Raw genomic sequence first — 22,039 nt, 5'->3', positions numbered from 1 at the left:
TGATTCAAAGGTAACCCAAAGACAATGTATGGAAATTACTATGGAGAAATGTAGAATAATGTTCCAAACACATTAGTATCGTCTTGTAAGTAAAGACTTATCATCCCATAGTGAAATGTAGTTTATACAACAAGTTGCAGAATGATGATTTTCGTAAATTAATCCTACGAGGTTTGCCGATAATTACTACGAGTGCTGTAAAAATCGAGTTCTGCAACGAGTTACGTACAACATTTTTTGCAATTCTGTAGAAGACCACTCGAGGGTATCAGAAATTATATCGGAATGCATTCACAATTATTTTGCAATTTCTGAAAAATTGTTGTGTTATGATTCATTATGCAACAGTTGCGTGATGAAAAAGCGTTGCATAATGACTATTCCCGCACTGCATATTTCAGTGAAAGAAAGTAGGCCGTTTCATGACAGACCTATTACGATGAAAAATTGCAAAAACTCCTTTTTCAAACCTTAATGAAAGATGTTGCTGAAGAAACAAATCCCTTTTGAGCTAATTTTGTTTGGGATTTTTGTAGATGTTTATAGGGATATAATCCCATATGAAGCTAAATAATAGCAATATCTCTTCTCCTATCCGTCGGATTGAATTGCTCCCTTCAGCATATTTCGGTATGATGGTTTGAAGAATGAGTTTCATATTTCATATTTCATATTCCATTACTAAACAGTGTAGAACATTTTTCAAAATTTCTCCATGGTAATATCCATCTGAATCTACATCGTCTTTGGGCAACTTTAATTCTTCAAATGACCACCTAGAAAACTGAAAATTTTACAGAACACTATTTTAATGGTAAGGATAGTAAGGAGGATATGGGAGATTGGATTTTCAAACTTTTTTTAATTTTTAACCGCCCTTAACATTCCTGATCGGCTCCGATAGGGATCCAGAAACATCTTAGTAATTTCTCCAGAAATTCCTCCAGGGATTCCTCTAGGGATTTGACAAGGGATTCCTTCAAGAAAGTATCTGCAAAAAAGATTTTGCAAGGAGTTTCTGTATCCAGTGATTCCTTCATAGATTCTTCCAATAAAATCTTTACTGAGATTCTTCCAGGAATTTCTCCAAAGATTCTTCCAGGATCTGTTTCAGAAATTCTTAGAGGAATGCTCCGGAGGTTCCTCCATGGATTTTCCAAGCGATTTTTAATAGTATTCGTTCATAGATTCGACTAGAAAATCTTCCAAATACTTCTCCAAGGATTCTTCTGGAAAATCTCTACAAGGATTTTTGCAGAGATATCTTGAAGGCTTTCCCCTGAAATTTCTCCAGGAGTTACACTTGGACAATCGCTTCTAGGATTATTCAAAATATTTACCTAGAATTTCCTCCAAGGATTACTCCACGGATACATACAAAGATATCCACAAGTAGTCTTCTCTAGATTCGTCCAGGAATTATTCTGGAGATTTTGTTATGGGATTCCTCCACGGATCGCCCCAGATATTCTACCAGGAATTCCTTAAGGAATTTTCGGAAATTCTCCCAGCGAACCACCAGAAAAATCGCTACACGACTTTCTCCAAGGATTTATCCACATTATCCTCCAGGGATTCCCCAGGAAAGTTTCATCAGAAATTATACTAAGAGTTTCTCCAGGGATTCCTACCGGTACTCCTCCACGAACCACTCCTGGGATTCTACCAGCAATTTCTCCAGGGATTTCATCAGCCATTCCTCCAAGCTTTCTTTCAAGAGATTCCTCAAGCATTTCTGCTAGGAGTTACCACCTGGAAAAACGTTACATGACTCTCTCAAAGGATTTCTTTAGATAATTATTTAGGGAATCTCCAAATATTCCCCAGGAATTTCTCCGGGGTTCATTCTTGGCCTCCAATAATCCTCGAAGGATTCCTCCAAGAGCTCCTTTTGAAACTCCTCCAAAAATTGTCCCATGAATTCCTAAAGTAATTTCTTCGGAAATTGTTCTAATAATTTCTCCAAGGATAAGAAAAATATCTACATAAATTCCTTGTGGAAAATCTTGTTATGGATTCCTGCAGAGATTTCTCCTGGGATTTCACCAGAAATTTCTGCATGAATTCCTCCAAGGATTATCGCAGGGATTTCTCCAGAAAAATCTCTACCGGAGTTCATTTTCAGGAGTTTCTCTACGGATTCCACCAGTAAAACCGCTACAATGATTCTTTCTAGGACACCTACAGGGATTCCCATAGGAGTTTCTCCAGAGACGTTTTAGGGATTTCTCTAGGAAACTCTACAGGATTCCTGCAGAGATTTCTTCAGTTTTTCTTCAGGAATTTTTCCAAGGATTGCTCAAGAAAAATTTCTACATGGCTCAAAAATTTCTACAATTGTCCAAGGGATGAGCTGGTAGAGAATCGACTGTTTGTTGTGCTGTTTGAATGAAATTAAATGTGCTTTTTGTCTTCGCAGTCTTCATTAATCGTTAAAAATATGAAGGCTGCGTAGCCAGAAATCATTTTAGATGTTCCAAGAATTTCTCTAAAAATTCCTCCAGCGATTTTCTCTGGAACTCCTCTATTGGCTCCTGCAAGAATTTCTCCAGGAATTCTTTCAGGAGTTGAAGGTTAAGGCATCGAAGCCAAACCACAAATTTTCAAGAGCACAAATCTAGAGTACCAGACAACTCGCTGGTGGTGACCAATCGAAAGAATTTTAAGCGCGAACGGTTGTCAGGTTCTCTAGATTTGTGCTCTTGAAAATTCGCGGTTTGTCTTCGATGCATCTTCACCAAACCAAGGATTCCTCCAGGGATTCCTCTATTTTTTTTTCTAGGGATTGCTTCAGGTATCCCTCCAGAAACTACTTCAGGGATTTCTCGAAAACTTCCTGGAGGAATCTCTAGAAAAAATCGTAGAAGAAACCCTATTCTTTTTGATGATATCCCTGGAAGAATTCATGGACGAATCTCTGTATGAATTTCTCGAGAAATTCTTGGAGGAATCCCCGGAAGATTGCTGTTGGAAAAAAATCAAGGGAGATCCCTGGAGGATTATTTGGAAAAACCCTAAGAATAATTTATGTAGCGATTTTCGTGAATCCCTGCGAGTATTCCTGAAGGAAACTCTCGAGGCATCCATGTAGGAATTGATGAAGTTATTTCTTATAGAATCCGTAGATGAATGTCTGGTGGAATCTCCGGAAGAATTCCTGATAGAACTCCTGGAGGAAATCTCAGGAATAATTTCGAGATTCGAGATTTTGTCGCCAGGTTGAGTTAGTAAGCATTATCTTTTGTTTTGCGGTTATCTCAGCATCCTGACCGCTTAGGAATATGGCGCCTTCGGCAAAATTATTCAGCAGCAGAAATATCATTGTTTGAGCCATAAAATTCTAGATTTTGCCGAGATGACATTTTTGCAAAGCTTTCCAGTAGCTCAAGATCTACAATTATTCTACCACAGAGATCGGAGGTTTTTACACTAGGTGATACTTGTGAGCAGGAAACTTTTATTTTGATAATATCTCGTGAACTTTACTATTTAGAAAGATGGCGTCTTCATAAAAAATGTTTATTCCAGTCAAGAGGTTCGAGATTTTTGGCAAAAATCATACTCACTAGTGCAGTCTGGGGGCAAATTATTGAATTGCATGGCTCGAACAACGATAACCCTTGACTTATTGGAAAAGTTTGCCAAAGGCGCCATCTTCCTAAGTAGTCAGGAACTTAAGATATTTGCAAAAATAAAAAGTTTTATGCTCACTTGCGCCACCTGGTGGCAAAATCTTGAACCTCTTGGATGAAATAAACATTTTTTTTCCGGAGACCACATTTTTCTAAGTGGTCAGGATCCTGAGATATCCACAAAACAAAAAAATCGTGCTCATTAGCACCGCCTGGTGACAAAATCTCGAATCTGTTGACTAGAATAATGATAGTCCTTGAGCTACTGAACAACTTTGCCGAAGACACCATCATTCTAAGTGATCAGAATCTTGAAATATCTGCAAAACAAGAGTTTCATGCACACTAGCACTGCCTGGTAGCAGAATTTTACTTGAGCAGTGTTGCTAAGTACGACAAAATTTTAAACCTTTCAAACTGGATTAAAATTAAACAGTATTGCTTTGTTGTTAAGCATTCTATTTTACTATTCCGCACAAGTTTTATGGTTTTGATCTTATCTTAATTGTTTTTAAACAGTGTTGCCAGCCACATGAACATTTGTGCTTCGGCCGACTGTATAGCATGCAACACTTCGTTCAACTTTGATGAACATTCGGTTTCGTCTCTTTAAAATTTATTGTTATCTGCCCCATATAATTGTCTCTTTTGATAACGATCGAGCAGTGTTGCCATCTATAACCAGAATATGAAAATTTGAATGGCCATTTTGGAAAGTTCCCATGCTTGAACTTTGCCCAATATCATCTGACACATTCCACGCACATCTACGCCAAGATATCAAAAATTCAAACTCTGAAAAATTTTAAAAACTATGCAGAACATGAAAGACAATATGTTGAATTGTATAAAAAACATAATTGATTGAAAATACAGTAAAAAACATATCTGAAAAGTTATATAAAGTTTATATAATTTATTATAATTGAGACATTTTACAACATTTTTTTAAAAGCCCTGTATAATAGTTTATCAAGTGTAATATGTCTATCTCTTCCGTTAACTAGAAGGGTATTAGATGACATTGTTATGTGTGTGTTTAATTTTTTCAAACGAATTATTGGTTCTTTGAAAACGTATTTTTTCAAATAGTCACATTATTATGGTGTCGCGTTACGAAAATTGCCTAATTGTTGACATTGTAAAATAAATACTTCTTATAGAACTCTTATATTTTGGATTCTCTTCCTACTTGTCAAGATACGTGTTTCCATAAAAAATATTTAAAATCGGACCATTCTTCTAAAAGTTACACTAGGTCCAAAATAATGGTGTCGCATTACGTTAATTTTAACTGTAAATTTTCAGGATGAAACTATAAATTTCATAATGCTCGTTCTCAGCAATGCTACAACCGATTTTCGAAATTTTTGATTTTTAGTAGAAGGAAATAGATAAACTTGCTTTCAGCGTTGGTGCTACCCCGCTAAAACCCTCCCCATTTTTGTGAGATGTGGGTACGTCTGTATTCTCTTGTTTTTCACTAGAATCTGATCAAATAGCTCTGGTTTTATAATGAACTCGTTGGCTAGTGACCCAAATCTTTTCAGACAGGTGCCTTTTAGTGCAGGAATAGTATCTTACATGTTGTGGAATACGTGGCTTCGATAGTAAACAACGTGGTTCTCCAGCGGATAATCCGGAATATCCGTAAGATGATTTTTTGGAGTTTTGTAGTTTGTGTTTCAATTTTAACGTGCACAATCATTAAAAAAAGATAACATAATCAGAACCAACAATAACGATCTGTTTGTTTCTTCCAGGGCTGCTACAACGCACTGATCGATTGGATAATGTACAACCGGAATCTGGTGATCATCGTGGCCATCGGCGTCGGTTTGGTGCAACTGTTGGCGATATTCCTATCATTCTGTTTATGCAAATCAATCGAAAAGTATCGAGGAATGAGACTGTAAACCGGTACAGTACAGGGTCATTTCCGAGGAGCACATCACAAAACAGAGGTCCAAAAGATGCAATCATTCGACTATCGAGCAACTTCACACATTTCCGAGCTACAACTGAAGAGAGAGATTTGAATCTCGGGAGCCAAGTATCGTGGAATTTTATGTTCAAAAGCTGTGTATCATTAGACTCCCATCGTGTATTTAGATAAGAAATTGATGTTCGATCCGCGTGGAAGGTGATCGAACGTACAAGTGCACTTTTACTTTACACAACTAAAATAAGAGTATAGGTACCGCTGGTCGAAGCAAACACTCGAGACAGTCATTCACAAACATAGCGGTAAGGTTTTCGTGAGGCGAAGAAAAGTTTCGGTTTTGATTTTATTTTTGTTTCGCTGAGCGGCTTCGAGTAAAATTTGTGTAGTTGAAACGTCGATTTTTACACATCATGCTTTATTGAGACATTATCTAAACTCTATGATAGGTTGTGTAGTATAAATTCGAATATTCGATTTTATAGTTACGATTATCAAATGTTTTTTTTTTGTTTATATGTAGAAATAAATAAAATAATTTAATACTATTGGTACCGTGTATCTACCAGTCATTCACTAGAGCACCCTTTTCAACTGCCATATATTTTGCTAGCCATCCTGTACCTCCAAAGTTCTGAGTCTGCTTGTAAAGTACTTGCATCACATTATTTTCACTAATATAAGTCGATGGTTTTTCTCCTCCACAATGCTTCCGAACAACCCTTTTCTCTTCACCTTTGACTTCTATGAATTGAACGTAATCTGTGCCACATGTAGTAATACTACCCATTTCGAAAGCATCGAACTTCAATGCAATACGCATATTAAAGGGAACCGTCACTGTCCAAACACATTCCTTCCGGGTGCGATTATTGTTCGGGTACAACGGACTACTGAATGTTCCTCCATAGTTGAACATCTCTCCTCCACATCCCCGTCCTTGGTCCGTGGCCACATACGAAGCATCAATCATAGTGGAAACGTGCTCTCCCTGTGAAGCCGGAATTTCTATCCTCAACGCATTACTTTCCGAGAACACAGGATTCGGCGTCGCATAACTGCACAGAAGTTCCAGCTGTTTGTCCGTTCCCAGGCCATCGTAGATCCGAATGCCCTCCTTTTCACAGTCCGGAGCATGAGTGTAGAATATCGCAAAATACAACGCTATGGTATAGTTCTCCGGAACCTGGATCGTGACAGTGCAGTGCTCTTTCCTCACTACATAATTGCTATTGATGCGTCCTTGCAGTCGAGTATAGTTCTGAGCACAGTAATTGTTCTGCTGAACGGACAACTGAAATCCTTTATCTTCTATGCGTTCGTTGCTCTCAAACTTAACGTAGAGTTTGCTCGAGTGAGAATGATAGGTGGCCGGGAGGCTTCCAGATCCGCAGTATATGTGATGAGAGTTTGGACTTCTCGTACCCTGGAACGATTGAAAATTGAACAATAAGAGTTTTTTAAGCTAGTTTGCTTCATTTTGCATCATAATAAATTCAAAAAAAACGGTACGTTAATGCTTCTAGTGGACGATTTGCTCTTTGAAGGTAGCACCACACTAGACAACGGACTAGCATGCAACGCCCAGTGCCACAGTCGAAATACGTTCCTGACGACAAGTTTTCCTGAAGGACTGAAGCGGGAGTCGCACCCACACTTCTTGACTCGATGCGACTAAAAGCTTGGTAACACTAATCGCATGTCTACGAAGCCCACATAAAGGTTTGGAGTCTAGGAAAAAAAGACATACCAGATATCATTGAAATCAGTAAATGAAAACCAAATTTAGTTCTATAGCATTTAATTCCACTAGGGCTAACTCTTGAGAAGATAAATAATACAGTATTAAATTCGGTTTTCATTGCTGAAAGTTATTCCAGAGAACAGCTCGAAGATATATTATCATCATTCAAAGATTTTGTCAAGAAATACCAACGTAACTGGCAAAAAAGTACCATACATTATTGTGAAATTCTTCAGAATTCAGCCACGGGTATTGTCAGGAGCAGTGTTGTGGCAATCTCATATTCTCATAACTCACGATTGAATTTTTTTTTAAATCATGTATGAGTTAGCTCATCTGTTTGATTAATCGTTTTATATTTCTACAGTATACTCACAAAGCAATGGTTTCTCGGTAGTTTGGTAGAATTAAGGCCTGTACTCAAAAAAATGCACCAGGCAAAAGTGTTCGCCAAAAATTTATTTTACGTCGGATTTTATTGAAACTTCCAGGGAATGAACTAATACATATGGATTATATTTCGACATAATTACTTTATTCAATGTCCTTTCCTTCGCTGAAAGCCCGCACCTTTCCCTTAACACCCCTCATTACAGTATTGTGTGCAATGGAGCCAACCTTATTGGTGACTTTCATCCATGCTTTCTTCAATTCCAGTTCGTTTTCAAACACCTTGGACCATTTTTGAACTTTGGCCTTCATTATAGCCCAAAATCTTTCCACCGGACGAATTTCTGGTGAATTTGGGGGTTGGCGGTTTTTAGTCAGAGTTGCTTAATATCAATCATATCAGCTGATGGCTGATGGTCTAAAACTATCACTGTCACTTGCGAGCTAGCAATATCACTTTGATTTGACAACCATCAGCAGTGATGCGACATCGCATTCTAGATCATAATCACTGCGGAATGAGTGATCACGTGGTAATTATCCATACTACTACTGTTTTTCAGTGACCAACAAATAATTTCATTCTATCTGTAACACTGTCAAAAATATCGTACTGATGAATTTCTATTTTAACTGCTTAATTTAAGGCCTTGTTTAAGGCTAGACTTAACCCATCAGTGATATCCATAGTTTATCGCAATCAATGCACTTGTGATAAAGTAGACAGCATGATGTTGATGTTATATAGATTGATTCGAATTGTATCGCAGTCGATCTGTACAAATCAGCAAATTTTAGGCGTTAATAGTGACAACAAGCAACTCTGTTTTTGGTACCAAAACAACGTTATTGTCTCTGTACCAATCCTATGTCGATCGCGCGTAATGGTATGATGCCTGATCCGACCAAAATAATGTCTCGCCTTTGTGAGACCGCACAAAAAGCAACAGACGCTTCTGGAGGCACTCGAAGCGGTAAATTTCGTTGTTGATGGTACCCGTTGTAATGTACGGTTTACACAGTTTACCGCATTGGTATATGGCCTGCCACAGCAAGTATTTTTTTGGCAAATTTGTTAATTTCTTTCTTTCTTCCAACGTAGAACTCTAGCCCCGGTATCTGCTTTGCGTTTGTCTTGATGTAGGTTTCGTCATCCATAACCACACATTTCGGTTTCGTTAACCACTCTCAATACAGCTTCCTTGCGCGGGATTTGGCCGCCGTGTTTTGTTGATCACGCCGGTTCGGTGCCTTCCGGACCATGAATACACTGAGCCCATTTCGTCTCATGGTTCTCTGAACGATCCAGGCGGAACACTTGGCCTTCAGAGCCGCGTCGCGAATCGAAAGGTTCGGATTACGCTTGAAATAATCCAACACCTTCCGGGCCTTCACAGGGTCAGCTGTCCTCGATTTTATTCCACTTTCAGCTAGCGGGTCCAACGAAAAATCGAAGGCACGGGTCCAAACTAGGATCGTAAAGGGTTCAATAGTAGAACAAAAATAGTACTTAAAAGTACTGTTGTATTGCTTTAGGCAGTTTTTATGAAAGCAGAGAGAAGTTTTTTCCAAGAGCAGGGAGAATTCGTTTTTGCACAGCACGAAGGTACTATGCGCACTGAAAAAGGACTGAGTTTTTTTTTCGGGGACTCTCCTGTTCCTGGAAAAACATCTGCAAGAATTTCTGAAGGAATCTTCAAAGAATCCGCAGATGAAATGCCTGCAAAAATAGTGAAATTATTACTAGAAGAAACGCCGGAGTAACTTATTCTACAGATACACCTATTTTTTTTTTTTAGGCTCTAACTGACTGGGACTTATTCGTCAGTCATTGATACTGGTAGCCAAACTCGTTACTCTATCAAGAAAATGAATTAGCTCTCATTTTTTCTCCAATTTGAAGGGTTCACGTCCTACGCAGTAACTATTATGTTTCATGCAAATATTTAGAATAACCACACGAAGGGTGCTAATGTGTGGCTAAACCACCACTAAAATACTTACATGGTAAAATGAAGACTTCTGTGCATGGGACGATTTTCCTCGGAACACCACATCTTCTCCTAACCCCTCATAAATGAACGCTTTCACCTGCAACATAAGATTATTAGGTATCATTTTACCGCAAAACAATTATTTAAAACATACGCTTGCGTCAAAAAGCTCCAGTTTGTCCCGACACACTTCCAAATCATCACTGTAGTTTTGCAGTTTAAAATCATTGAACTCGATATTGATCGTTTTTCCAACTGGAACCTCCAGAAGCCACAGACACTTGGTGTTTGGTGGATAGTTTCCTTTTCCAAAGTTTGGACTCTTCAAAATTTCCACTTGACCATCAGATAGATTGTAATAGCTTCTACCGCAAGGAGATTCCACGAGAGATACGGTTGCATTGAAACCAGAACCTTGTCCTGTTGAATCGGTCGCCAATCGCATGAATAATGACTCACTGTATGTCGTTGCAGGCGCTGGTAGCACATAGCCACAGTACCTTCCAATTAGATCGGCAAATGGACCCGATCCATCACGGGCCTCCAAAAAGTTACCCGAACAATCCGTAGTATTCCGGGAGGAGCCCAGAAGGAATTTCTTGAAGGATAGCTGCAAACCATATCCTGTCGGAGCTTTGATCGTGTACTGACAGTCCCGCATTGTTGGATCGTTGTTCAGAATGTTGAGGTTATAAGGTTGCGAATTTCTTTCAAGATTTACCTGTAGGTCACAGTCATTTACAAACAAAACCAAAGCTGAAAAATGATGATTGCTTGAAGCAAATTGCTCAGACTTGTAGTAGACAACACCGTGATTTCCCTTGATGCTTATTGCCGGGGCATGCGCCGTCAGATTCCCACAAAGTGTCGCTAGTTTTTGATCGGATTTCTTTTCAAGACCTTTATAAACTTCAATGCTTTCGAAATAGCATCCATCGGAGTGTTCAAGCTCAACGTCTTCAAATCGTACAATGACCTTCTTACCATCGGGAATTGTTATATTCCATGTACAATATAAGCTGTTTCCATAGCCATTAACCTTTGCACTAGTATCAGGACTTTCTATTCGAGTGGATTGTGTGATTAAGCCTCCGCAACTGTCAAGTTTGTACTCAAATTTGAATCCTCTCGATTCCAGCCACCTATCCGATCGGAATATGACAGCAACTCTGTTCTTGAACCTCATCCGACCAGGAGAGTTTTTCTTACAGTAAGTTCCGACTTTTTCCCATTGAATTGGAACCTGGTATTCCATTGGCTTATACAAGGTTATGTTATCATAAATGCAAATCGATGTTTGTGGTCCGTCCTCGAGAGCGAAGTCCAGGAAGTTCAAGTTGACGTATGAGTTCGGATCGTTAGCTACAAACGTATAGTTACAAGTTACCATTCGATCATAATTCATCGGATAGTTTGGACTCATCATGACGCCCGTATTTTCATCCACGTTATAAATTCCACCACAATTTTGCTCCCACTTAAGGGTGAACCCGTCGGCTTCCACACTGGAATCTGACCTGAATTTCACTCTCATCAGTGATCCTGTAGAATTGAAACCTTTTGGCGTATTCTTTCCACAAACGCGTCCCAAGCTAGTCCAACTGTCGTTTATGCGATCAAAGAACTCGATGTAATCCTTAGAGCAGTTTTCACTCTTTTCCAGATTGAATCGGTTAATGAAACTTATTCCTACGTGATACCCAACGTCCGCTCTAATCGTCCATATGCATTCCATGTTTGGTGCATATTTACCTCCTACGTTCGGTGAACCAAACGTGTCTGAGTTCTTATGTAGAGTTCCACCGCACCCGGAAGTCATTTCAGCAAGCTTCAGTTCAAAATCACCCCTAGCATTGGCTTTCTCCGAGTGGTATTCTATGAATGCGTAATGGCCCTGTGTGATGATCGATTCAACACCAATTCCTTTGCAGAATTTTCCCAACAGTGGACTATTGGAGTTGGGACCGTTGTAAATGGAAAGGTACTCATTCTCGCAGGAATCATTCAAGCTGAAACTAGTAAAGTCGATACTGATCAACGTGTTATCCGGGTAATCGATATACCACGCACAGTCCAGCGGGCCATTACTCCTTGCCAAGGTAGTACTTGAGATATTCTTCAATTCACTTCCAAACATTCCGCCACATTCGTTGATTTGATAGCGCAACTTGAACTGCACTTCGCCCAAGAATAAACCTTGACGTGCTAAGATGTACATATCCGGGAATGGGGATCTAATCAAATCGCTGCTAGTTCCATTTCCGCAATACTTTTTCAAAACTCCTGGTTGGCCGCCTCCTACTGTGTTCCTTAAGATAAATATACCCCTGGTGCTCAATGCGCATGCATTGTTGTACAGTCCGGCCTTCATTTCGTTGAAGTACAGGGCCATTGTACCGGTTTTCCTGCCATTTTCTCCCACTGAGAATACTCCCGTTGAACGTCTATACTCGCACATAAAGCTTGTCTGGTTGATTGGAGTGGCGATAATTCCTTCGTTTCCATCTAAATTTCCAACGCACATAGACGGCTCGTCACTGCTGAAGTGTAACTTGAACCCTCTGTTATCGGAGGAAATCCTCGACCAGAAGTTTATCATCATCTTATTGTTACTGGAGTGTATCGGTTTATTGTTATACGAACCGCCCGTGACGAACCGTATCCGTGCCGAATAGTCAAATCCGTGGTAGAACCCTATGCGCTGCATGTAACTGGCACTGACCGTCGACAGATCCAAGTCTACAAACTCTACTTTAACTCGACGACCTTCTGGAACGGTGATTCTCCACTCACAGAATCGTCTGAATCTCAGTCCTCCTCCATCTGGATACCCAGGGCTGGTCACATCCCCAGAGGCCGCATTGATTTCACCTCCACACTGATCATCCACGGAATTGAATGCGATTTTGAAGCCACGATAACTGCTCTGCATTGCAAATGTGGTGAATACTAGTTTAGCTTGATTTCCATACGTTAGGACTGATGTTGGAATCTGCGATCCACAATATGTTCCGATCAGTAACTCAGTTACATTCTCTCCAGGTATGACATTGTAGATTTTCAAGTTATCACTAGAACAGTTCACTGCAGTCGGCAAGTTTATGTCCTCGAAGGTTAAATTCAAGACAGTGTTCATGCTTCCATAAATGAGATATTCGCATACTGATTTGGCAGGGTATCCACCAAGGACAGGGTAGTTTTTAGATTGGACAGTTCCTTTCCGAGTATGTATGGATCCACCACACTTCGCTATTGATACGTTCAACTTGAAGCCATTTCCAGGGTCAGAACTGTCAGTGAAGTACCGCACTCGCAACATATTGGAAGTGGTAAGTCTTGACGGTACTGTGTCCTGAGTGCAAGCCTTCAACAGTACACTAGAACTTGTAGTGCCACCATCTCTAACCTCAACGTATTCATTCACACAGTTGTGTGAGTATTTTAGCATAAACGGCTTGAATTCGTATTTGATAGTCTCGCCAGCTGGAGCCATGATGGTCCAAGTGCACTCACTGTGCGGATGAGGCATTTCCGGGAAGTTGGGTGTGGTAATTGTTAGCGGCGAGTTATTTTTTCGTAAATTAATTCGTCCTCCGCATTCCATACCAACTTCACGATATGTGAGTCTGAATTGATTGGTTGTTATATGACCAGAGTTGTACTTAACAAACGCTCTATTGCTAGAGGTGTTCACTTTTCCGGGGATTTCGTTGCCGCAGTATGAACCCAATAGAGGAGAATATTCATCTATTCCATTTTTAATGGACACAGAAGAGTCACAAGCATCAGTTTTCTGAAGCTTTATCGATTCAAACTGGAATTCAATTGTTCGGCCTGGACGCACCGTTATATTCCACATACATTGCGAATCAATAATTCTGGTTGTTTCATTTATTTGCGTTGGTTGGATTTCGATCACTCCATTCGACTCCGTCATGACACCACCACATCGGAGCGATGCGATTCCAGTAAATCCTGTCCGATTACTATAGTAATCCGATCGGAATTCTACTTTCAGGAAAGGCTTCCCGTGAAACATGGATTTCACGCGATATCCGAAAGTACAAATTCTTTCCGGCTTAGACCACGAAAACATATCTGAGGATGTGGAAATTTCCAAATAATCTGAAAGGCAGGCATCCGTTTCTTCCAAATCCACGTAGGTCAACTGAAGAAAGGCGTGGTCTGTAGACAATTCTGGCTGGAAAACCCAACTACAGTTCAAATTCGTTCGGTATCCGACGGGATAACCTGGAGACGTTAGGTTGAACGATGAAGCGTTTTTGGACAGCACAACTACATGGGGGCCTCCGCAGAAGTAATCATCGGCGTCCTTCACTGTTACAGGTTCATCTTGTTTTCCGATTTGCTCCCAACTCAATGAGAACCTTGAAGGACCACTGGCATCCGAATGATCAAGACGAATGAATACCACGTTTGATGAGGACTTGAACGGTTCCGGAGGTGTCAACCCACATAATTCTCCTTTCAAAGGCTCAGCAGTGTCGTCGAAGCCATCGTAGATCTGAAAATGAAAATAATTTATTTATTACAAGTACAGCAACGACTCGTGCTTTGGAATACCTCTAACTGGCCTTCGCAAGTGTCCAAAAATTTGGCATCGATTTCAAAAATGCCGAACTTCATCGAGATAACAGACCCCATATCAACCATAATTCTCCATGTATGTACCTCATTCCTTGCATAATCTCGAGGGAACATGGGAGATGTAACAACTCCGCTGCTTCCGCTTAGTTCGCTAAACATGTCTGTAATTACAAACGCCAATAAAATTCAACACCATCGATCAACCATCCACCACTTACCGTACGAGTACTCAGCTAGGAAACCCTTTGCTATGCCCTGATTGCCAGTTTGGAACTTAATCCAAAAGCTGTTAGACGACGTCAAGTTCATCGGAAGATTTTGGCCACAAAAATCACCGATCAGCTTGCCGCTGCCGGAAGCTTCCCGAATTTCTAGGTAATCTACGTTGCAGTCCTCTGACAGCAACAAATCCAATGATCGGAAATACAACTGAACCGTATTTCCCGGGGATGCCTTCACAGTCCAGATGCATTCGACATTCATTGGGTACATGTTAGGATACTGGGGCGACGCGAATTCACCGGAAAAGGACGTCAGCTCACCGCCGCATGCTGGAAGAAAATAGGAAATACGCTTGATCAGTGCGCATCGTACCTCGTGCTGGGCTACGTGAATTTTCTCCCTTCTTTTGGAAGTTCTTAAAACATAATTAAAGCAATAGACCAGCGCTTCTCAGTGCTACAAAAACAGAACTTTTCAGTACTATTTTTCTCCTATTGATCCCTATACGATCCTTTCGATTTTTCGTTGGACCCGTAGTCCTTCCCGGTAGTCCTTCCCGGACACCGTCTTGGAAAAACACCTCTTAGATGTTCTTTTCAGTCTTTATTTTGTTCACTGAACATGGTTGCAACCGCGAAAAAAATTCACCCTTTCTCTCTGAATTCACAACTTCCTTCCAAAAAAAAAACGGGATTAAAAACTGTGACGAAACGTGGCAATAATGAAAGAAAGGACGTTTCTCTGGAATGCGCACTTTCTTCCAAGGGTGAAATGGTTAATGTTGATAATTGCAACGAAATGAGCAATCAATTCGATGCTCTTCTAGATCGAAGCAGCCTCTAGCCCAGGCTCTTTGATTCAAGTGAGGATCGCCGCCTATCGTGGTCAGTTGTTCCGAATATGGAGGATTTAGACAGGAGATCTCGAACTCCATTAGGAGAATCAAGGTTTGCAAAGAAAGGAGACTGTAACGTTTTGTAGGAAGCGCTGAAAGATCGTGAACTTCTTCTCAAGCATCTTGAAGAGAAGACGCACAAAAAATACTTATGACGACAAAATTTAATGTTTGTTCAAGGCCGTCTTGAAAGGTCTCTCAAGGGACTTGAAGTTACCTGAAGAGATCGAAAATGGAATAAATGATTTACTTGGATTTTCTCCAGTCCAAGTAATCATTCTGAAAAAATAGACCCAATCTGACGTTCGTCAGAAAGAAAGTTCTTAAGAATATTATTTAGTTCATTTTAACAAAAGTAATCTAAATAATATTAGAGCCTCCGCAATACAAGACTGATGTTCGATGTTCGTGTGGCATGGGAACATTTCCAGAAACTTGGAAGAAATTTTCCAGAACTCCACTCCGTCGGTGCCAAAGTGAGGTCATGGTACCAAACATTGCCGCATGGTTGCTGAATGCATGATTTAATTGCACCTTCTCACGTTAAGGATGTCTGTCCTATGGAAGAAGATACCAAAAAAAAAGGAAGCGCAAATTGCGGGGGCAATCCTAAGTCTAACTTTTTGGATTGCCCTTCAACGAATCATTGAGGCTCGAAGCAGGCAGATGAGCGGCAACGTTTTTCGTAGCTGGAATTCCCTAGGCAGAATCTCCTATAAATAATTCAAATTTTTCAGTTAACGATCGCTTGCTTAATCAAACCCACCAGGTAAATTATAATCATGCTCATTAACAAGCTAATTATCTTCCGTTGGGAAACCGTTCGATACTATTAATTTCGAATAGAAAAGCCTATGTCGATGTTGTCGCAGATAATTTCAGTTCCTCTCCTTCAAATTTTCATCCTACAGGTGACCGTTCTAATTGTTTCAAATCAAATGAAAACACCCATGCTTATGCCACCGCAGGTAACTTATATTCCGCCTTCTCTTCAACGGAAAATCCAAACAGAAAATGTACCTAGTTCTAGTAATATAAATCTCTCTGATTTTGATTTTTTTACTAAACAATTGAATAAAATGATTGATGCACCACCACTATGGCTGAAGCAGTCCAAGTTGGAGTAAAATTAACTAATTAAATTTTGATTGGATAACCTTGCTCTAATGGATCCAAACATTTTTTTAAATATTTTTAATTAGAATGCTCGTTTTTTGAATGGTTATGACAACGAGCTGTTTAATTTTCTAACAGTTAATAACAAACATATTGCATTTATTACTGAAACATATTTGAACCTGGATTCAAACTTAAAAAATGATTTTTGTTTATCGTAATGATTGACTGGATGAAGCACGTGGTGCTATCATCATTCAAAGGTGTATAAAACATCAACATTGTTCATATCAGAGATGAACCAGCTGGGTTGAAAGTCTGTATTATAAAACAATAAAAAAATATACGAAAAAAGTCGTAATTTAAAACCAAAGTTTTGGAAACCTTGGGGGTTCTGTTAAAAAACAGTAAGGTAAATATACTTTCATAACTGCCTATTTGCCTTTTCATATCACTGGCAGCTAATTTATTTGCTTCAAACTGACTTGCGGAAATCTTTTCTGGTTACTTACGCAGATTTTTACTCTGATCTTGTTTCTGTTATGTTTCAAATATCCCATGAAGCGTACATTCACAATAAATAGTGTTCATCAACCATAAAGTTAGATTTTGAACGAAACCTTAAAAGTGGCATATCTTACTTTCAAGGTTTTCGATATGATACATTAAAACTAGATTCATCCAAAGTAATTGTGCTATGCTACAATTGTTTCAGCTAAGGCCACACATGAATTCGATGTCCAGGGCCGAAACACACCAATTGTTCAAACAACTTCAACGGTGAAGAATGTGACGAGATACCACTTTGCAGGAAGGAAGATAACCGACGAACCAACTGCCAATGTCCGATGGACAAAAAAGAAGTCGAGGTGATAAAAGTATAAGTCCGTGACAATGTGTTATTCCCAGAGGCAAGGAAACGCGCAGAGTTACAAGTTGGATTAAGTTATGATCAGGTAGCGAAACAACAAAATAAATTCGAAAAAAAAAATCTGAAGGAGCTGGAAGCAGCCATGTTGCAGAAAGACCAGATTGCAAGAAGAAAGTAGGAAAAAACATGAGAAAATTGAGCAAATGATGAATTTCATTAAGCAGAAATCCCAGCATAACAGACAGCAACCCAAACCGTCCCCGGCCCAGTAGCCCGATCAAGGAACAACACGCCAGCCATCCATGAAACAAAGCGCGGATGGTCTTCGAAATACAGCCAGGTTTCCTATTGAACGCATTCCTGTAACGGGCATTCCTATTACGCGCACTCCTATAAGACACACTAGAGCGTTATAGGAGACCCTGCTTATGGAATTTTATCAGTTTGAGGGTGTTGTTGAATGTCTCGTATGCGTTAAGAGATCACACAATGCTGTCTTCGGCGGAGCTCCGGAACTCATTACGATCTACCTTTAGGAGTTGAGGATCATCATTTTAGTTGAGAACTTGCACTATATCAATCATGAGGGATAGGAATGCAAAATTTGTTACATATGATATCTCTAGATTCTGATGTTTTGGAAGGTTGGTGTCTTCGGAAAAGTTGTTCAGTAGCTCAAGGGCTAACATGCGGTGGTCATTCTGATGCGGAATTACGCCACCAGGCGGCGTTTGTGAGCATTGAATTTTTGTTTTGCGGATAGCTCACAAGGGAAGGTCACGATGGTGTTACACGGGGTTTTCAACCGGACTATTTATGTTAGATTCTACATGTCGAAATATGAAAAACCCCAAAGCCTTTCGGGTGATGGACCAGTGGTGTAGCCAGGAGGGGCTCAGAAAGGGTCGACTTTGTACGAATATAATAATGTTGAGTCAATTGAAAATTTGTCAAAAGGATTTGTCTCAGTATTTATTACGATAGTAATGAACAGAATTGACATTAATGTATGTTTGTAATGTATTTTTAGCCTGACCTCCTAGAAAGATGGCGTCTTCTGCAAAGTTTTTCAGTACCATGCCTCAGTCCTAACTGCCATACGAACCGTAGTCAGCTAGAAACGGCGATAATTTGCTTTTTGAGCTGCTTTTTTCAAGTTTCGACGATCGATTTCCGTCGATCCTTTCTGTAGAACTGCAATTTCAACGGCATTGCATCCTTTCTGCTTGAGAAAGTCGCCACAATGCCCTTTTCGCCCGCTATAAATCTTATTGCTTCAACGTTCGTTTATCTTGTGAAGCTCCTTGCTTGCCGAAAGCCAAGTAACGGACCATAAACGAATACGCGTACGCAGTGGTTCAAAGCATTCGTTCCCACGTGGAAAATCGATCATACTCGATGAAAGATTTCATGAGCTTTGGGCGATGTACGTGTACGATTCGTATCTCTTCTTCCGTATCAACTAATGTCACCCGTTGCTGTGGCCATTCATTCTCCAGGTAGAAGAGGTAGTTTGGTCCCGTGAACCAGCGGCAGGTCCTTTACCCCATTTAGTGGCCTCGTCCACAACGTTCAGCTTGGTGGGTACCCAGCGCCACTCTTCAGCCTCCGATTCGTCCAAAATTTCGCCAATTCGTACTGGCGATACTTCCGTGCATCCGAGCCAATCCAGGATATAACAGTTTTAGAGTCGCTCAAGAAAAATCTGCGGCTCACAGGTAGCGTATGATACCCTTCAACGGATTTCGCCAATCGACTCCCAATAACTGCCGCTTGCAGCTCCAATCTGGGGATTGACAGCGGCTTCAATGGAGCTACCTTGGCCTTTGAAGCTACTTAAGTGCATCGTTGCAGACCGTGATCTATGATGCGAAAGTAGGCGACACAAGCGAAAGCAGACTCACTTGCATCCACAAAAACATGAAGCTGAAGCGTCCGATAAGTATCCGGATTGTATCCGGAAAAATAGCACCGTGGAATCCTAAAGTGATCTAATTTGATGAGCTACTCGATCTACCGGTCCCAATTCTCCAGGATATTCTATGGAATAGCATCATCTCAACCAACTTGAGCTCTCCAAAGGTCTTGGATTATCACCTTCCCGTGAACGAGCACGTTTGATGTCAACCCAAGTGGATCAAAGACGCTCATGGCAAACCTCAGAATACTGCGCTTCGTGACCTCATTTGACGATCCTGAGCACTCACCACCATTTGGTATCTTGACAAAGTACACAAATACATCTTCTTGTGGTAACCATGCCATTCCAAGGACACGTTCTGCCTGACTTTTCTTGTCGATGCTGAAGACCTTCCTCGAGATTGCTGCGTCTTCTCCGAGGACCTGCAACACCTTCTTAGAGTTGGAACGCCAATTTCGTAATTCGAAACCTGCCTCTGCCTGAACCCTCCGCACATCTGAAACCAGTATTGCCATTTCCGTATCTATATCTCGACTGTCAAGGTAATCGTCCACATAGTCACCGCTGCAGCAGCTTCTGGCAATTTTTCCTTCCATTCCAGTATATTTGTTTACTTCACGAAATTGGCGGAGCCGGGTGAGCAAGTCGACCCGAAGATCGGGTCATGACAAAGATTACCGGTTTTTTTCGATAGATCACTTCGGTAGAGAAAGCGCTGTACTTCTCGATGCCGTAAACAACACATAATTGCCGGCAACGATGTTAGCAGGTCCGGGCCTTTCATCAGTACGTCATTTAGAGACACACCATTCGCTTTTGCGACTGCGTCCCAAATGATGCGAATCTTCCCTGGCTTACGAGGGTTCGATACTACCCCAAGTGGAGGGTACCAGGTGCGGTGCGGATCTCTTTCCGCCAACTTCCAAGGCGTTGCTTTGTGAGCGTACCCTTTGGCCTGGTATTCAGAAATCTGCTTTTCCAAGCCCGCCTGTAGTTCCGGGTTAGACCGCAGCTTTCACTCTAGGCAGAGCAAGCGACGTTCAGCCATACCATAGCTGGATGGCAACTCCACAACATCGTACCGCCACAACATCCGGTTTAATAATGACCGTCAGCACGCTTGATTGTCGTTTGTCGAAGAATCTGCTTTGATCGGCGATCATTTTCTGTTTCGGGTCCACATCCAATCCAAGATCCAATTGACTGACGGTATCAACATCTATTGAAGGGAAACTTTCGCTGCTTTGGTGCTCCGAAATCCTCAGTGAAACCACCCAGGAACCAACTTCGTGACGGGAAACTTTCGAGGTCCAAGTCAAACACAATGGTTGCAGTTTGCCTTCGAGGTTCAACAAATCCGCAACTTCCTTATCGATCAGTGTCGACGATGAACCTTCATACAATACAACTGGTACTATACGGAATATTGTAGAGCTTTCAATTCGATGATGCATGTTGATGACGGCTTCGGATTTCTGTCGTGTTCCAAAACAGTCGGAGGCGGTTTGTTGACCTGTGTGTAGCGAGGAATGATGTCTCTTCGTACAATCGCCAACTCCACAGGTGCGTGTTGATTTGCAGGACCACTTTCTATGCGGCATCAGACAAATCATGCAGAGTTTTTTTTTTTCTAATTCGTTTATTTGGTAGGCCCAAACGCCATTAAGCTTAACGGGGCCGATACGTATGATACATTTACATGAAAATAAACACACTATTTGGGATCACAACTGATTTGCGTACCCTGAATTGCACATATTTTTTTACTCTCTTTCTTGCGCCGAGCTGACAGCCTCCGCTTGCTGGTAGAATCGCCTAATTCATATGGTGAAGAAGAGTCGCTCCCGTTGTCATCGTCATCATCGACCCTGATCGTCGGTTGTTTTGCATCCGTAGGTAGTACTATCGGTGTTGACTCGGTTGATGCTTCGTTGTTGTGTGTATCTGGATCATCAAGTGAGTTTATTATTTCGACGAGTCCGTCACTGCTGATCGGGGGGAAATCAGCGTCGCAGAACATGGTTTCGGTTGGTGATTGTGGAGTGGTTGATGTGGTGTTTTTTCGTTTTCAGCTGCGGTTACCTCCAAGCATTTCTGCTTGGGATGAACCGCCCTGGAGCACCACTTGCATGTCCTCTGCTGGTTTTTGTGCTCAACGAAGCAGACCTCGTTCTCGATGTTAATGTAGGACGGAATCGAGCCCCTTAGTCGCATTTGCAGCACTCTTACCCCGTTGGGTATGCCCGGAAAATACTGTCTCCATCGCTCGCTTTGGATCGATATGACTTCTCCAAACTTGGCCATAAAATCGCCGACGGTTTTGAGAGGTACAGAAGGAGGGAGATCATGTACCCTCACGGTAACTGCCTCACTGTCGACGTATACAGGAATCTTGAATTCCTTGTTGTTCCACACAAAAACGCGCTTTATATTGTGCGCTTTTTCATAACGCAGCGCGGTCTCATTGTTCACCATTTCCAAAAATACACACTTTCGTGTGTTGTGCAGCTGTATACTTTTCACATCCGAAAGTTGCAGCTTGATTTCGTTAACCAGAAATTGATGAACCTTCCCAGCTTCAGGTCTCGCTGGAAGAACGCTCAAATCTACTACCAGAGTATTTTTCCTGATAATACTCATTTTAGTCGAAACAAAGCTCGCGATACAAAGTAAACACGTCTGCTGAGTACGAAGAAAGACTGTC

The 22,039-nt window shown here is 41.0% G+C and overlaps 2 protein-coding genes across 7 annotated transcripts in view; one reads left to right on the top strand and one right to left on the bottom strand.

Annotated features, from left to right (window-relative positions):
- The window catches only part of LOC5564094 (tetraspanin-18), a 156,287-nt gene extending 150,329 nt beyond the window's left edge, over positions 1 to 5,958 (top strand). For all 6 annotated transcript variants that reach the window (XM_021842749.1, XM_021842748.1, XM_021842750.1 and 3 more), the window contains one exon: positions 5,396 to 5,958. In XM_021842749.1, the coding sequence (XP_021698441.1) occupies positions 5,396 to 5,548 (153 nt within the window). In that variant the 3' untranslated portion in view covers positions 5,549 to 5,958. The remainder of the gene's footprint in view (positions 1 to 5,395) is intronic.
- Positions 5,959 to 5,971: 13 nt separating this feature from the next.
- The window catches only part of LOC5564093 (cubilin homolog), a 55,114-nt gene continuing 39,046 nt past the window's right edge, over positions 5,972 to 22,039 (bottom strand). Inside the window, exons 10-14 of the mRNA XM_021842746.1 lie at positions 14,529 to 14,861; positions 14,287 to 14,471; positions 9,857 to 14,227; positions 9,713 to 9,799; positions 5,972 to 7,000 (exon numbers count right to left, since the gene is read on the bottom strand). Of these exons, the coding sequence (XP_021698438.1) occupies positions 6,137 to 7,000; positions 9,713 to 9,799; positions 9,857 to 14,227; positions 14,287 to 14,471; positions 14,529 to 14,861 (5,840 nt within the window). The 3' untranslated portion in view covers positions 5,972 to 6,136. The remainder of the gene's footprint in view (positions 7,001 to 9,712; positions 9,800 to 9,856; positions 14,228 to 14,286; positions 14,472 to 14,528; positions 14,862 to 22,039) is intronic.

Source organism: Aedes aegypti, chromosome 2, assembly GCF_002204515.2.
Source record: "Aedes aegypti strain LVP_AGWG chromosome 2, AaegL5.0 Primary Assembly, whole genome shotgun sequence".
In the NCBI taxonomy this organism is placed as follows: domain Eukaryota; kingdom Metazoa; phylum Arthropoda; class Insecta; order Diptera; family Culicidae; genus Aedes; species Aedes aegypti.
The sequence above is the reverse complement of the archived record's forward strand: the minus strand, read 5'-3'. Positions and strand labels throughout refer to the sequence as shown.